This window comes from Giraffa tippelskirchi, chromosome 10 (assembly GCF_054371585.1).
Source record: "Giraffa tippelskirchi isolate mGirTip1 chromosome 10, T2T-mGirTip1v1.2.pri, whole genome shotgun sequence".
NCBI classification, from domain to species: domain Eukaryota; kingdom Metazoa; phylum Chordata; class Mammalia; order Artiodactyla; family Giraffidae; genus Giraffa; species Giraffa tippelskirchi.
The window spans coordinates 30,407,269-30,423,662 of NC_137284.1; the positions used below are offsets into that span (position 1 = coordinate 30,407,269).

At 44.3% G+C, this 16,394-nt stretch overlaps 1 protein-coding gene, 1 long non-coding RNA gene and 1 other non-coding gene across 3 annotated transcripts in view; 1 reads left to right on the plus strand and 2 right to left on the minus strand.

Annotated features, from left to right (window-relative positions):
* The window catches only part of TENM4 (teneurin transmembrane protein 4), an 848,025-nt gene that overhangs the window by 160,953 nt on the left and 670,678 nt on the right, over positions 1-16,394 (minus strand). The window contains exon 14 of the mRNA XM_081537618.1: positions 1,102-1,203. Within this exon, the coding sequence (XP_081393744.1) occupies positions 1,102-1,203 (102 nt within the window). The remainder of the gene's footprint in view (positions 1-1,101; positions 1,204-16,394) is intronic.
* LOC145524753 (uncharacterized) lies at positions 1,012-3,780 on the plus strand. Its single transcript, XR_014067802.1, has 2 exons — positions 1,012-1,359; positions 2,297-3,780. It is a non-coding gene; the product is annotated as an uncharacterized LOC145524753 (long non-coding RNA).
* On the minus strand, positions 14,716-14,787 carry TRNAY-GUA (transfer RNA tyrosine (anticodon GUA)). The gene has a single exon. It is a non-coding gene; the product is annotated as a tRNA-Tyr (tRNA).

Genomic DNA, 16,394 nt, shown 5'->3' on the forward strand with positions numbered 1-16,394 from the left:
ACTATGCTTCCTCAGGGCTGCTGGCTCTGCTGCGTCAGCCTGAGAGTATGCTGTTTCACATTAGAAAGGATAAGCAGAAGCCCCAGAGCAGCATCATGGCGTGCCATTTGGAGGGCGCTGTGTCCTCAGCTTGGAAAGCCATCTCTGCCTTCCGCTGATGAACAAACTCAAGGATCTGGTCTCCGTGCCAATGTCACTTCACCTGGAGAGCCTTTCCTATTCCTCATTCCACCCTCCTTCCACGCTGACAGATGTTTCTGCATCTAACTTGCTCTAGCCTGCTTCACCTGTCACTGACTGCTTTGTCATCATCTGTTTCTGTCACTCTCCCAGACTGAGAGGTCCTGGGCTTGGGTCTTGCTCAGTGTTGCAACCTCAATGTCCAGCACCGGACCAAGTCCTAAAGCGCGCTAAGCAAACGTCTGTGGGATGAGGGAAGAGGTGGAGAAACCAAAGGAAGGGGACTTTTAGTTTCCCCAAGAGGAGTGCCAAATTCTCAGGACCACCGATCATCCTGTAGCATTTTTCTTGCTAATTCTTCCAGGCTGGAAATGAAACCTAAATGCTCAGGCAAATCACAGGCAGCCTTTAAACGCTCCGCACAGTGGTTACCGTTAGCATCATACATGCCTGAAGGGGAGGCAGCATTAGGGTCCTGTGTGGAGAAGAGAAGTCTCGCCTCCCAGTCCCTCCCCTCGGTGGTCTCTGCCAATACCCCGCTTGCTTTGTAATAAGACCGCAATGGAGCAGCAGCTCAGGCCCTCCCCAAGGCCAGAGACAAACCACATTCGCTGGAGATGCACGTCAAAGATGCTTGGCAAACGCTGATTGGTCCTCCAAAGGGACATCTACTTTTGCAAAGGACCCCCGTGGCCACCCCTCTTGCCCCCACAATGGACACGGGGTTCCCTGTGGCCGCCCTTCCCTCCTGACCTCCCTGGTCATGCGCCGTGGATAACATGACTGGGACAGGGCTCTGCCTACAGAACCCCCTCCCAGGGCTCCGCCGGCTTCTCGCGAGAGGCGGGAGCTGGCCGGGATTTCTGCCCTCGCCCTGAGGATTGGGACCCGCAGGCCCACCGGGTGGGGCAGGGTTCTCACCTCGGCCGCAGTCAGGGCCCAGGAAGCCCAGGAAGCAGTGGCAAGTCCCAGAGATGCAGTCGCCGTTGCCAAAGCAGTTGCTGGGACAGTTATCCACCGACTCTGTGGGAGAAAAGAGAAACAGAGCTGCAAACAGAGGCTTCTTTACCCAAACAGAGGGCCCGGGAATCCAGCCTCGCGTTAACCAGGACCCACACATTCGAGTGCTTTCGACGCAGTCACTGAAAGTCACTGAAAGGAGTCAATAAAGTTAAAAATGTATGTTCTGTTTACTCTTGCTGAGGTACATCTCAGCTGACATTAAGAGATGTGTTTGGGGAAATGTGTGCCTAAACCAATTTTTTATAAATCAAGTTTGTATCTATAAATGCAGAGAAACTTTTCGGCTAAAAACACTGGGAGCAAATACATAGTTTAACCTGTTAGTGGTTATATTTGGAGGCTGGGTGATGGGGTGATACCTATGGTCTTGACACTTTTTTGTGGTTTATATTTTTCTCATAATGGGCTGATAATCTGTGAATCCAGTTTTTTTTTTTTTTTCCCCACAAAGCTACTGGGGATTTGTAAATCGGTCTCTTCCCACCTCTGATTCTCCATCTATTAGTCCAGACTCCACCATCTCTCACGGGGGCTAACACAACAGCCTCATGGCTGGCCTCTTCCTCCCACCCTGATTCATTTACCACCCAGCAGCCTGAGCCACCTCTCTGAAACAAATCTCATCCTGTTCTTCTCCTACTAAAAACTCTTCAGTGCCCCCTGCCCCCCATTTGTTGAAATGAAAAGAGCCAAGCTCCTTCAAAAAGCATCAGAATTTTCCTTCATGCCCCCTTTGCCCTTCCCGTATCCCCAGGATCTGCAATCAGTGTCCACTTTCTACAGGGCTGCTCCTTTCTCTCACGTATCCTGGTACATTTGGTATCATCTGTGTGATGTGTAGAGGAAATACAGGCTTCATTGCAGGAAGCTTTTAGTAAAAAAACTAATCAATGGTTTATAGCTCCAGTTAGTACACATGCTATATAGAAAATCTGTTTATTTGTATCAGCCCGTTTCTCAATCATGCTAGATACGGCATAAAGGAAGAAGCCACTGTATCTTGAATGGCTTCTTTGTGCCATTTCTACAAAGCTTATTTCATCTTGCTGCTACCAAATCTTCAAGTGTATCAATATTTCTACTTTACGAACAGCAACAACATGAGGAGGCTGATGAAGAGATGAAGGGACTTGTTGAAGGCCTCAAGAGATACTAATTCATGGATGCAGAATCTAAATCTAGGCCTTTGGACCCCAAGCCTGGTTTTCCTCAATGATGCTGTATCATCTGGACCTTGAAGGAACTTACTTCTCAGCCACAACCAGGAATGAACGAGGCAGATCTGTGACCCAGTGAGGCCAGTCCTGATGACAACAAAGGGCCAGTTGGAAGGTAATGAATTCCAGGACTTTCAGAGCTTGAAGGGATCTAGGGAGACCTGGTTCTGGGGTCCATTCTTCCGGAATCATGTTGGGTGACCTAAAGCAATTTCCTTCCCACCCCCATTTCTGGGCCTCATCTTCCTCATATGCAAAATGAAGGCGATAGCAGAGATGATTCCCAGGACTGTTTCCTGTTCTGAAATTTTATAAGCTTCAGTGCAGAAAAGGCATCCTGACAAGGGCAGCAAGTCTTAAATCACCAGGAAATCACTTAGGGCCAATGCAACAGCAGCTGATATGGGGGCAAAACCAGCAGAGGAAGGCTTCTGGGAGGAGATGAGCTTGAAGGATGTCTTGAGTATGGGTAGATGGTGGAAAGGTGGGGAGATGTTGAGGCGCTCACGGCATGGGGCGTTTCCCAGAAAGGTCTTTTCCCAGTTGCCTGCCATTACCAACTTGGAAATGACTGAAAAGGGGCTCAAATGTGCAAGTGGGTGGGAAATTTTCTTCACTTGCTGTCCCTCTGATAATATCAACAGCATACTACAGTAACACAGAGTTAAGAACAAGAGGGTCTAATCTAGTCTGTACTCTCATTTTAACGACTCTGAAGCCGTTTGGGACCCAGCAGAACAAGACTCACAAACCAGAGCCCTGAGCATCTCAGCTCTCCACTGGCTTTGCCTGGAAGAATGTGCTCAGTCCGACTCTGCAGCTCCATGGACTGTAGCCCACTGTAGGTCCACGGGATTCTCCAGGCCAGAACACTGGAGTGGGCTGTCATTTCCTCCTCCATTTAGGTTGGGATCTTCCTAACCCAAGTCTCTTGTGTCTCCTATATTGGCAGGCAGATTCTTTACTACTAGTGCCACGTGGGAAGAATCTGCATGCCTTTAAGTTTGTAAAGCCTCTATGTTAGGAGGGGCTTCTTAGAAACTATTTTTATAAAGGATAACTTAGGATGTTTCCTCTTTAATATTCTTTTTAAAATAAGAGAGGCTTCCCTGGTGCTCCATTGGTTAAGAATCCACCTGCCAATGCAGGGGACATGGGTTAGATCCCTGGTCCAGAAAGACTCCACATGCCGTGGGGCAGCTAAGCCTGTGTGCCACAACTACTGAGCTCACATTCTCTATAGAGCCTATGTCACAACCTAGAACCTATGCTCTGCAACAACGGAAGCCAACACAATGAGAAGCCCATGCATAGCAATGAAGACCCAGTGCAGCCAAACAAACAAAAAAATAAATAAAAATAAGAATTTTAAGTAAAGTTTAAGGCAAGATTGTTTTCTCTTTAAGCTACAGGCTAATGGTGCAATTTGAGGGTGGGCTCCATCTGTAGTCTTGCAGAAGGAGTAAAGGACAGAGAAGCCAAAGGCCTGCTTCCACTTCTTGTTCTACTACAGAAGGGCCCCAGGACCTTGGTCACGTCCCTTGTTCTTCCTGCACCTGTGTCCTCATCTTTGCACTTGCTGTTCCCATTCTCCCCTGATGGGCAACTCCTACTCCTACTCAAATCCAACTCAAATGTCACTTCCTTGGACAAGTCTTCCTCATTTCTTAAACAGGCTAAGTTACTCCTGGGACTTTTTCTGTCACTCCTATTGAAGGACCAGGCAGCCTACATGGTTGACTGTGTACTTCTTAAGGACAGAAACCGAGTTTGTTCACCTAAGCATTTGCCCTGGTTTCCAAAGAAGGGTCTCAATGAACGTTTGCTGCTGTCCCCAAAAGAATTCAGCTAGATGATCTCAGAGATCCCTCACAGATCTAAAATCCTACGGTCCAGGTCTGCTCAAACCCAGTGGTATAACATCTGTCTCCCAACACTGCTGCCATAATTCCCAGCTGTGCTTTTAACAGGATTAGTTGCAGGTAAGGGTCACACACTTTCTAAATTTTGATTTATGAAGTCTGTAAGATACAAACCTGTTAAATCCAAAATATCTTCCTAGTGAAAAAGTGTATTTTCTGTGACTGAATATTGCGTTGGTTGTTGAATCTGACAGACTAGAAGCCTGTTTGCTACAAAACTTGCCGCAGGCTGTTGATGTCAGCGAAGGCGGGAGTTTTAGGAGACATGGAGTAATTTTACGATGGCAACATGGAAGTAGAAGTGAGACATTTGGAGACTATTTCTTCTTGATGAAATGTTTATGTATACAGTCTTTCTTCTGCTTGGAAGGATTTCAACTACTTGGGGTCCACTTGGAATCCTACAAATAATGAGTCTCCATTGACCAAATATCTCTAAGCTAAACGCTAGTGCAGAAGTGTCACTCACTGGCTTGGGAGAAGTGTGAACTTTATTGCATAAACATGTTGCTATGTTTCCAATTAGTGTCTGGTGAGTTTCCCCCCTACAGTCCCTTCCTGCTTTGCTCACCTTTAAACTGCAGCAGCCTTCATGTAGCAGAAGGTGTACCTTAGGTCTGCTCAGATCTGAAGTAAAAGTTCAGCTGCCTTTACATAACTGATTTTCATAATTCGGTAGATGGTATGTTGGAGGACAGGGAGCTTTCTCCTAGCTTTTGCTTTTCTATCACAACAGTGGGTTCTGCTAGAAATGTGATTTTCAGGAACTTGTTTTTCCTTCCATCAATACTGGAATGCAGAGTTTAAATGTTTCCTGAGCTTGTTCTCTGGATATGTGTTCTGAGTAGGCATGCTCTCTGAATGTTGAACAAAATATTGCTCGAAATACAAAGGAGCCTTCGCAGAAGGACAAAAAGACAATGGTGTTCCTTGCTGGAGAAAACACAGGAGATGGGAAACCACAGAGGCCTCAGTGAGCCCACAGCGGTGCCTCATTTTGTCTGTTCACCTCCCTTTTCCATGGACAATCCAGTAGTATCGCCATGTCAAGGTGAAAGATGATCACAGTTGGTGAGTATGTCTCCCGAGTCTAAGGCTGATGCCTGCGAAAGCCTGCCTTCAGTTGCCACTTGTCCTGCTTTTCTCTTTTGAAATCCTGGAGCCTGATTTTGTAGGAAACAAGGGGAGACCACAGGGGAACATCCTGCCTGTCGGAGGACTACTGGGCGGCCTAACTGCCTGCTTCACTGCTGTTTCATAGGGGCAATGGAGAGAAGAGGAGAGGAGGCCTGTCTCCTTCATCGGCTCGCTGTGGTGGGGACACACCTACTTCATGCCCTGCTCTGAGCAGGCAGACCTTTGCGGTGACTGGGGCCTGAGGCTGGACCCCAGCGCCAAAGACAGAAGGAACCAGCTGTGGACAAGGTCAGAGCCCACTATCCATCCTTGTCTCTCTTTTCTGCTCACCCAGCACTTATCCCTCCCACCCAGCACCTCCATGTATTTTTCACCTGGGATATGTCCCAGCTAACAAAAGGCCACCCTTGCTGCCTGCAGCTCCTTCCTCTGCTTCTCTTGTCTCTGCTGAGGTTGTAAAAGTAGATGTTGGCAACTCTTTGAAAGCACTTGTCTAAAGAGCCAAGGTCCACCTACTGCCCAAGAGAGGTGTACTCCCTGATGCCTCCTTCTCCTTACGAGTTTGGATGCTAATGCTTCAGGCAAGAAGGAGGGAACATCGACTCCAGAACAGCCAACTGGATGACTGAATACATCACTTGACTACAGCTGGTGGAAATTTATACTCCAGGTTCCATCTATTACATCCTCTTTGATCCTGAAGAGGGGTTGGACTTATTATTGATAACCGAAAGAAAAGAGGGAAACAAACTAGATAGCACAGGCAGTGTGTTAATTCTACAGTTACTCTAACAGAGACCCTCTCGTCCACTCACATGGAACTGGGAAAGGTCTCTCATATATTCTAATTTATTCCTTATAATTATGAGAAATAGGTACCTTTGCCACCATTTCACATTCTGAGATGGAGACCGAGAGCTGAAATCACAGAGCTACAAGGGTGAATCTGGTAGGCAAATCAAGTTCTGTCTGAAGCCAAAGTTTATGGTAAGTGGCCTGGACCATAAGTATGGGCTCTGGTATCATACTAGTTGGGCTTCCCAAGTGGTGCTAGTGATAAATAACCCACCTGCCAGTGCAGAAGAAGTTAAGAGACATGGGTTCAATCCCTGGGTCAGGAAGATCCCCTGGAGGAGGGCACAGCAACCTACTCCAGTATTCTTGCCTGGAGAATCCCATGGACAAAGGAGCCTAGCGGGCTACAGTCCATGGGGTCGTAAAGAGTCAGACATGACTGAAGCGACTTAGTGGGTACACATGTGCCATACTAGTTAGAAGCCCTTTGGAAAAGCTGTCTCTAAACACGTTTCCATCTGTGAAATGCGGTTAATAATAGCACCCACCTCAGAGGGTTAGTCTGAAGAGCAAACAGTGTAACACTGTGCATGTAAAGAGGTTTGCCCAGGACTTGGCAGAGTTGGTATTTTGGTTTTAAGGGAGGGTCACACATGTCTTCTATTTGTGAACCAAAGCAACACACTGACTTGGTCTAATGAATCCAAAGAAGGTAACATGGATTCTTGGTGGGTAAACACACATACACACATAAAACACACAGAAACTCCCCATAGTAAAAACAGGAAAGCAGACAGGCAATGTGCTGAATGTGATGAAGGCAGAGTGTTTGGATAAATTTCCTCCTGGGGAAAAGCACTGTGAAAGCAAATTAAACCTGCTGTCTGCCAGAAGCCCAAATACAGGCCAGCTCATGCCAATATCTGAGAGAACCTTTCTCCCTGAACACTCCATACTGGCACTGGGCAGGTGCCAGGTGCTGGAAGGCTGTTCTGTGGGCCTCGGAGACATCAGTCTCTGTAGGTGTCCCAGCTTTCTTTGCAGATGATGGAACTCAAAGGCTTCAGTCTGCAGCAGTCAAGGTCAAGGCAATGACAAACATTTGACAAAGCTCCTGATAGGCTGAGCTTGAAGCCAGTTCTTCACTGACATTTGAACTGGGAGATCTGCTTTCAATCCTACCCAGAAGTCTACCAACCGCTATTATTAGCAGCTCCAAGGAGGGGTCTAGGGAAAAGATTGTTCCCTTGATTATATTCACTCTCGGTTCTTTATTAATTATTTCTTTGGAGGCAAACCAAATTTCACCAATGAGACTGTGAGCTCCTTGAAGACAAGCAATATGTCTCGTTCTCCAAAGAGGCTGGTGAGTGTGACACCTGGGGCGAGTCCTCAGTAACGCTTGTTGTATTAAGCAGTGGAGCAGAGTGTAAGGGGAAATGGAGGAAAGAGGTCAGGGTCATGGGCATGGCACAACATTCAGACTCAACAGAACAGCTGGTGGCCAAGGTAGCTATTGTTTCCTTGTTCTAATTTTTAGATGTGCAATGCCTAGAAGAATGCAGGGAGTGACAGAAGTTCAACTTTGCATTGCACTCTCAGTCCGTATATGGAGCCCAGTCATTTATATCTAGAAGGCACATTAAAGAGAGCAATAACTGGAGCGTGTCCACTAAAGAGCAACCAGGGGGTTAAGAGAACTTGAAATCACATTTCAAATAAAGAATTCTTGAGGGAATTGGTAGTTCAGCTGACTAAGGGAGTATGAATCCTGCTTAAAAATACCTAAAGCGCTGTTATGTGAAATAAGGATTAGTTTGCATTCCCACCAACAGTGTAAGAGGGTTCCCTTTTCTCCACACCCTCTCCAGCATTTATTGCTTGTAGACTTTTGGATAGCAGCCATTCTGACTGGTGTGAAATGATACCTCATTGTGGTTTTGATTTGCATTTCTCTAATAATGAGCGATGTTGAGCATCTTTTCATGTGTTTGTTAGCCAACTGTATGTCTTCTTTGGAGAAATGTCTGTTTAGTTCTTTGGCCCATTTTTTGATTGGGTCGTTTATTTTTCTGGAATTCAGCTGCAGAAGTTGCTTGTATATTTTTGAGATTAATTGTTTGTCTGTTGCTTCGTTTGCTATTATTTTCTCCCATTCTGAAGGCTGTCTTTTCACCTTGCTTATAGTTTCCTTTGTTGTACAAAAGCTTTTAATTTTAATTAGGTCCCATTTGTTTATTTTTGCTTTTATTTCCAATATTCTGGGAGGTGGGTCATGGAGGATCCTGCTGTGATTTATGTCGGAGAGTGTTTTGCCTATATTTTCCTCTAGGAGTTTTATAGTTTCTGGTCTTACGTTTAGATCTTTAATCCATTTTGAGTTTATTTTTGTGTATGGTGTTAGGAAGTGTTCTAGTTTCATTCTTTTACAAGTGGTTGACCAGTTTTCCCAGCACCACTTGTTAAAGAGATTGTCTTTTCTCCACTGTATATTCTTGCCTCCTTTGTTGAAGATAAGGTGTCCATAGGTGCGTGGGTTTATCTCTGGGCTTTCTATTTTGTTCCATTGATCTATATTTCTATCTTTGTGCCAGTACCATACTGTCTTGATGACTGTGGCTTTGTAGTAGAGCCTGAAGTCAGGCAGGTTGATTCCTCCAGTTCCATTCTTCTTCCTCAAGATTGCTTTGGCTATTCGAGGTTTCTTATATTTCCATACAAATTGTGAGATGATTTGTTCTAGTTCTGTGAAAAATACCATTGGTAGCTTGATAGGGATTGCACTGAATCTATGGATTGCTTTGGGTAGTATACTCATTTTCACTATATTAATTCTTCCAATCCATGAACACGGTATATTTCTCCATCTGTTTGTGTCCTCTTTGATTTCTTTCATCAGTGTTTTATAGTTTTCTATATATAAGTCTTTTGTTTCTTTTGTTACACTGTTGGTGGGAATGCAAACTAGTACAGCCACTATGGAGAACAGTGTGGAGATTCCTTAAAAAACTGGGAATAGAACTGCCATATGATCCAGCAATCCCACTGCTGGGCATACACACCGAAGAAACCAGAATTGAAAGAGACACGTGTACCCCAATGTTCATCGCAGCACTGTTTACAATAGCCAGGACATGGAAGCAACCTAGATGTCCATCAGCAGACGAATGGATAAGGAAGCTGTGGTACATATACACAATGGAATATTACTCAGCCATTAAAAAAAATACATTTGAATCGGTTCTACTGAGATGGATGAAACTGGAGCCCATTATACAGAGTGAAGTAAGCCAGAAAGAAAAACAACAATACAGTATACTAATGCATATATATGGAATTTGAAAGATGGTAACAATAACCCTATATGCGAGACAGAATAAGAGACACAGATGCATAGAACAATTTTATGGACTCTGAGGGAGAAGGTGAGGGTGGGACGTTCTGGGAGAATAGCATTGAAACATGTATATTATCATATGTGAAACAGAACACCATTCCATGTTCGATGCATGAGACAAAGGCTCAGGGCCGGGGCAATGGGATGACCCAGAGGGATGGGATGGGGAGGGAGGTGGGTGGAGGGTCCAGGAAGGGGAACACATGTAAACTCATGGCTGATTCATGTCAATGTATGGCAAAAACTATTACAATATTGTAAAGTAATTAGCCCCCAACTAAAATAAATAAATTTATTAAAAAAAAAAAAAAGAAATAAGGATTAGCCTTTTGTTTTGTAGCATTAATAACTTGGCAGAGGTCCAGTAAATGAGGACTATCAGTTCAGTTCAGTTGCTCTGTAGTGTCTGACTCTTTGCGACCCCACAGACTGCAGCACGCCAGGCCTCCCTGTCCATCACCAACTCCCAGAGTTTACACAAACTCATGTCCATTGAGTCCGTGATGCCATCCAACCATCTCATCCTCTGTCGTCCCCTTCTCCTCCTGCCCTCAATCTTTCCCAACATCAGGGTCTTTTCAAATGAGTCAGCTCTTCACATTAGGTGGCCAAAGTATTGGAGTTTCAACTTCAACATCAGTCCTTCCAATGAATATTCAGCACTGATTTCCTTTAGGATGGACTGGTTGGCACTCATTGCAGTCCAAGGGACTCTCAAGAGTCTTCTCCAACACCACAGTTCAAAAGCATCAATTCTTCGGTGCTCAGCTTTCTTTACAGTCCAACTCTCACATCCATACATGACTACTGGAAAAACCATAGCCTTGACTAGACGGACCTTTGTTGGCAAAGTAATGTCTCTGCTTTTTAATATGCTGTCTAGGTTGGTCATAACTTTTCTTCCAAGGAGTAAGCGTCTTTTAATTTCATGGCTGCAATCACCATCTGCAGTGATTTTGGAGACCAAAAAAAATAAAGTCAGCCACTGTTTCCCCATCTATTTCCCATGAAGTGATGGGACCAGATGCCGTGATCTTTATTTTCTGAATGTTGAGTTTTAAGCCAACTTTTTCACTCTCCTCTTTCACTTTCATCAAGAAGCTCTTCTTCACTTTCTGCCATAAGGGTGGTATCATCTGTGTATCTGAAGTTATTGATATTTCTCCTGGCAATCTTGATTCCAGCTTATGCTTCATCCAGCCCAGCAGTTCTCATGATGTACTCTGTATAGAGGTTAAATGAGCAGGGTGACAATATACAGCCTTGACGTACTCCTTTTCCTATTTGGAACCAGTCTGCTGTTCTACGTCCAGTTCTAACTGTTGCTTTTTGACCTGCATACAGATTTCTCAGGAGGCAGGTACGGTGGTCTGGTATTCCCTTCTCTTGAAGAATTTTCCACAGTTTGTCATGATCCACACAGTCAAAGGCTTTGGCATAGTCAATAAAGCAGAAATAGATGTTTTTCTGGAACTCTCTTGCTTTTTTGACGATCCTACAGATGTTGGCAATTTGATCTCTGGTTCCTCTGCTTTTTCTAAAACCAGCTTGAACATCTGGAAGTTCACAGTTCATGTACTATTGAAGCCTGGCTTGGAGGATTTTGAGCATTAATTTACTAGCATGTGAGATGAGTGCAATCATGCAGTAGTTTGAGCATTCTTTGGGATTGGAATGAAAACTGGCCTTTTCCAGTCCTGTGGCCACTGCTGAGTTTTCCAGATTTGCTGGCATATTGAGTGCAGCACCTTCACAGCATCACCTTTGAGGATTTGAAATAGCTCAACTGGAATTCCATCACCTCCACTAGCTTTGTTCGTAGTGATGCTTCCTAAGGCCCCCTTGACTTTGTACTCCAGGATGTCTGGCTCTAGGTGAATGATCACACCATCGTTGATTATCTGGGTCGTGAAGATCTTTTCTGTACAGTTCTTCTGTGTATTCTTGCCACCTCTTCTTAATATCTTCTGCTTCTGTTTGTTCCATACCATTTCTGTCCTTTATCATGCCCATCTTTGCATGAAATGTTCCCCTGGTATCTCTAATTTTCTTGACGAGATCTCTAGTCTTTCCCATTCTATTGTTTTTGTCTATTTCTTTGCACTGATCACTGAGGAAGGCTTTCTATCTCTCCTTGCTATTCTTTGGAACTCTGCATTCAAGTGGGTATATCTTTCCTTTTCTCCATTGCTTTTCGCTTCTCTTCTTTTCACAGCTATTTGTAAGGTCTCCTCAGACAACCACTTTGCTTTTTTGCATTTCTTTTTCTTGGGGATGGTCTTTATCCCTGTTCCCTGTACAATGTCACAAACCTCCATCCACAGTTTTTCAGGCACTCTCCCTAACAGATCTAATCCCTTGAATCGATTTCTCACTTCCACTGTACAATTGTAAGGGATTTGATTTAGGTCATACCTGAATGGTCTAGTGGTTTTCCCCACTTTCTTCAATTTAAGTCTGAATTTGGCAATAAGGAGTTCATGATCTGAGCCACAGTCAGCTCCCAGTCTTGTTTTTGCTGACTGTATAGAGCTTCTCCATCTTTGGCGGCAAAGAATATAATCAATCTGATTTCAGTATTGACCATCTGGTGATGTCCATGTGTAGAGTCTTCTCTTGTGTTGTTGGAAGAGAGTGTTTGCTATGACCAGTGCATTCTCTTGGCAAAACTCTATTAGTCTTTTCCCTGCTTCTTTCTGTACTCCAAGGCCAAATTTGCCTGTTACTTCAGGTGTTTCTTGACTTCCTACTTTTGCATTCCTATCCCCTATAATGAAAAGGACATCTTTTTGGGGTGTTAGTTCTAGAAGGTCTTGTAGGTCTTCATAGAACCATTCAGCTTCAGCTTCTTCAGCATTACTGGTTGGGGCATAGACTTGGATTACTGTGATATTGAATGGTTTGCCTTCGAAATGAACAGAGATCATTCTGTCGTTTTTGAGATTGCATCCAAGTACTGCCTTTCGGACTCTTTTGTTGACTATGAGGGCTGCTCCATTTCTTCTAAGGGATTCTTGCCCACAGTAGTAGATATCATGGTCATCTGGGTTAAATTCACCCATTCCAGTCCATTTTAGTTCGCTGATTCCTAAAATGTTGATGTTCACTCTTGCCATCTCCTGTGTGACCACTTCCAATTTGCCTTGATTCATGGGCCTAACATTCCAGGTTCCTATGCAATATTGATCTTTACAGCATCGGACTTTACTTCCATCACCAGTCACATCCACAACTGGGTATTGTTTTTGCTTTGGCTCCTTCTCTTCATCCTTCCTGGAGTTATTTCTCCACTGATCTCCAGTAGCATATTGGGCACCTACCAACCTGGGGAGTTCATATTTCAGTGTCCTATCTTTTTGCCTTTTCATACTATTCACGGTGTTCTCAAGGTAAGAATACTGAAGTGGTTTGCCATTCCCTTCTCCAGTGGACCACGTTTTGTCAGAACTCTCCACCATGACCCGTCTGTCTTGCATGGCCCTACATGGCATGCCTCATAGTTTCATTGAGTTAGACAAGGCTGTGGTCCATGTGATCAGATTGGTTAGTTTTCTGTGATTGTGGTTTTCAGTCTGTCTGCCCTCTGATGGAGAAGGATAAGAGGCTTAAGGAAGCTTCCTGATGGAAGAGACTGACTGAGGGGGAAACTGGGTCTTGTTCTGATGGGCGGGGCCATGCTCAGTAAATCAGTATAGTGACGACTATAGTCCTTGGGAAATGGAGTTGGTTCAATACAAGAACCGACAGAGAAGAACACCACTTACTCTGTTGGGTTATATTCTATTGCTGTGTATGTATCTGCCCAAATAGTGTAAGCTCCTTGAGGGCAGAAAATGTGTTATTTATCTATGAATCTCCAGTAAATAGTACCATCCTTGACTCAAAGCACATGTTAAACGAATGTTAGTTGAATGACCAAATGAATGGAGTAGGTGAGCTATAAAGTCACACATTTTTAGTCACTGATGTACTGAGGGAGGGGGCAAATGGATAACTGGGATATTGCAGGGAGATTAAGACAGACCATATGGTATCTTCCAAATCCAAAATTTCATGATGCTATAAGCCATGGAGTAAGGGAACATGCATGGATTGGGTCAAGAAACTTGGGTTCTTTATTTACAAAACAGAAACAGACTCACATATGAAAGCAACCTAAATTTCCATCAACAGAAGAATGGATAAAGAAGATATGGTACATATATACAATGGAATATTACTTAGCCATTAAAACGAATGAAACAATGGCATCTGCAGCAACATGGATGGACCTAGAGATTCCTACACAGAGTGAGGTAAGTCAGACAGAGAAAAACAATTATTATATGATATCACTTACATGTGGTATCTAAAAAATGGTACCAGCAAGCTTGTTTACAAAACAGAAAGAGAGTCACAGATGTAGAAAACAAATTTATGGTTACCAGGGGGGAAATGGGGGAAAGGATAAATTGGGAGATTGTGATTGACATATACACACTACTAAATATAAAATACATAACTAATAAGGACCTACTGTATAGCACAGAGAACTCTTCTCAATACTCTGTAATGACCTAATAGGAAAAGAATCTAAAAAAGAGTGGAGATATATATATATATGTCACTGATTTACTTTGCTGTACAGCAGAAACTAATACAACACTGTAAATCAACTATAGTCCAGCAAAAATTTTTAAAAAAGAAATAAACTCATAGACATAGGAAAGAAATTAATGGTTACCAAAGGGGAAATGGGGAAGGATAAATTAGGAGTTTGAGACTAGCAGATAGAAACTACTATATATAAAATAGCTAAACAACAAGGATCTACTGTATAGCCCAGAGAACTGCATTCAGTACCTTGTAACAAACTATAAGGAAAAAGAATCTGAAAATATATATATACATGTATATATACAAACATACATAAGTAAGTGCTAGTCACTCAGTTGTGCCTGACTCTTTGCAACCCCATGGACTGCAGCCCACCAGGCTCCTCTGTCCATGAGATTTTCCAGGCAAGGATACTGGAGTGGGTTGCCATTTCCTTCTCCAGGGGATCTTCCCAACCCAGGGATCGAACCTGGGTCTCCTGCACTACAGGCAGATTCTTTACCGACTGAGTTACAAGGGAAGCCCACATATGTATAACTAAATCACTTTGCTGTACACCTGAAATTAACAAAATAGTGTAAACCAACTATACTTAAAAAAAAAAAAAAAAAAAAAGACAAACTTGAGTTCTAGTCCTATCCCTGCCAGCAGCTTCATAGGCAACCTTAGCCAAGACCCTTTTGCTCTCAGAAACTTTCTTTTCATCTACAAAATTCATTAAATTTATTCAGCAAACATTTATTGAGCATCTCCACTGGCTCAAGAAGTTACCCAGGGCAGTGAATGACTTATATGATCTTTCAGGTCAAACATCCTGTGATCTAATGAATCAAATCAAATTGTCACGATTTAGACATCTACACTAACAGATGAAAAAGATGAGAAAATAAATCATCATCATGATGTTTATGACCTGAGGAAGGGAAAAGAAGTTTGCTCTTTTAAGAGCAGACCTAAAGTTTTTAAACCTCTCTGCCATGTCCTCAAATAACTAGCTTCACATTTTAATCTACCATGTGAGAGGCGTCTCCAATGAGTCACTGAGGAAGGAGGGCCCAGGGATGGGAACACAGAGCAGGTACCTCACTGGCTGCCTCTGGCTAAGAGCTCCCACGTCTGGCCCCCGGGCTGTTGGCAGCAGCCTTCACAGATGCCAGGGCCTGCAGATGGCTCTGCTGCCTTTCCTAGGGAACTTGGCCCACGCGTAGTCTGCTGCCAGGCTCTGTGAGCATATGCCAGGGAGGCCAGCGAGACACACGGCAAGTGGTGATGAGACTGCCCAGTGCCACGCTCTTCAAGAGCACAAGGACCTTCCAAGGAGAGGTGCATGCCCTTGTGTGTGGCTCCACGTTTACTTTCTTTACAGATTTATCCATCCTTCATCCACGCCTCCTCCTGAGGAGCAGTGCTCTGCCCCCAGTTCCTGCCTGGGCTGTAGGCACAGGTAGACCAGATGACTGGCCATGGCTGCTTGGACTGCAACCCAAAGAGAATCATTTTCATAGGCTGCTTGGCACTCTAAGATGGGGCCTGCTGCACAGAGGTTCTGGCTAATTAGAATCCCATTCTAGTATTTGAAATTAAATGTGCCCAGGGAATACAGTAGCTGGTGATGAGAGTGGAAGCCAAAAGGCATGATAGGAAGAGAGGGGCTGGGGAGGTCTTTCTGGTCAGGGAGGAGCCCACAATCAGAAGCAGCAGTCCTGAGTGAGCAGAGGAAGCCGGCCTGTTGGCTGGGAGAGGTAAAGAGTGGGAGTTCAGAGCCAGGCATGAGTCCACTCTGCCCCTGGGAAGAGCAGGACGGGGCTTGGGAGCAGCCTGGCCTCCCCACCGCTTCTCAGTGCCTGTTTTAGTCCCAGGCCATGTGAACCTTTTTGAAGCAGCTTCACCACCACACCTGCCTTTCCTTGAGGTGGCCTGAGAGTGTTTTTGCTTCTGGCAACTGAAAATGCCCTGACACATCCATTCACCTTGGACCTTATGATGAGCTCTACCTGAGAGTTATCAGGCTTCGATGATAACTGGTAAGTGCAGGGCATGATGTTTTTAAAGCATTTCTGCATACAGTTGCATACAGATTTATTTGAGCCTTACAGTAACTCTGTATGCAGGAAGGGAAAGTGCTGT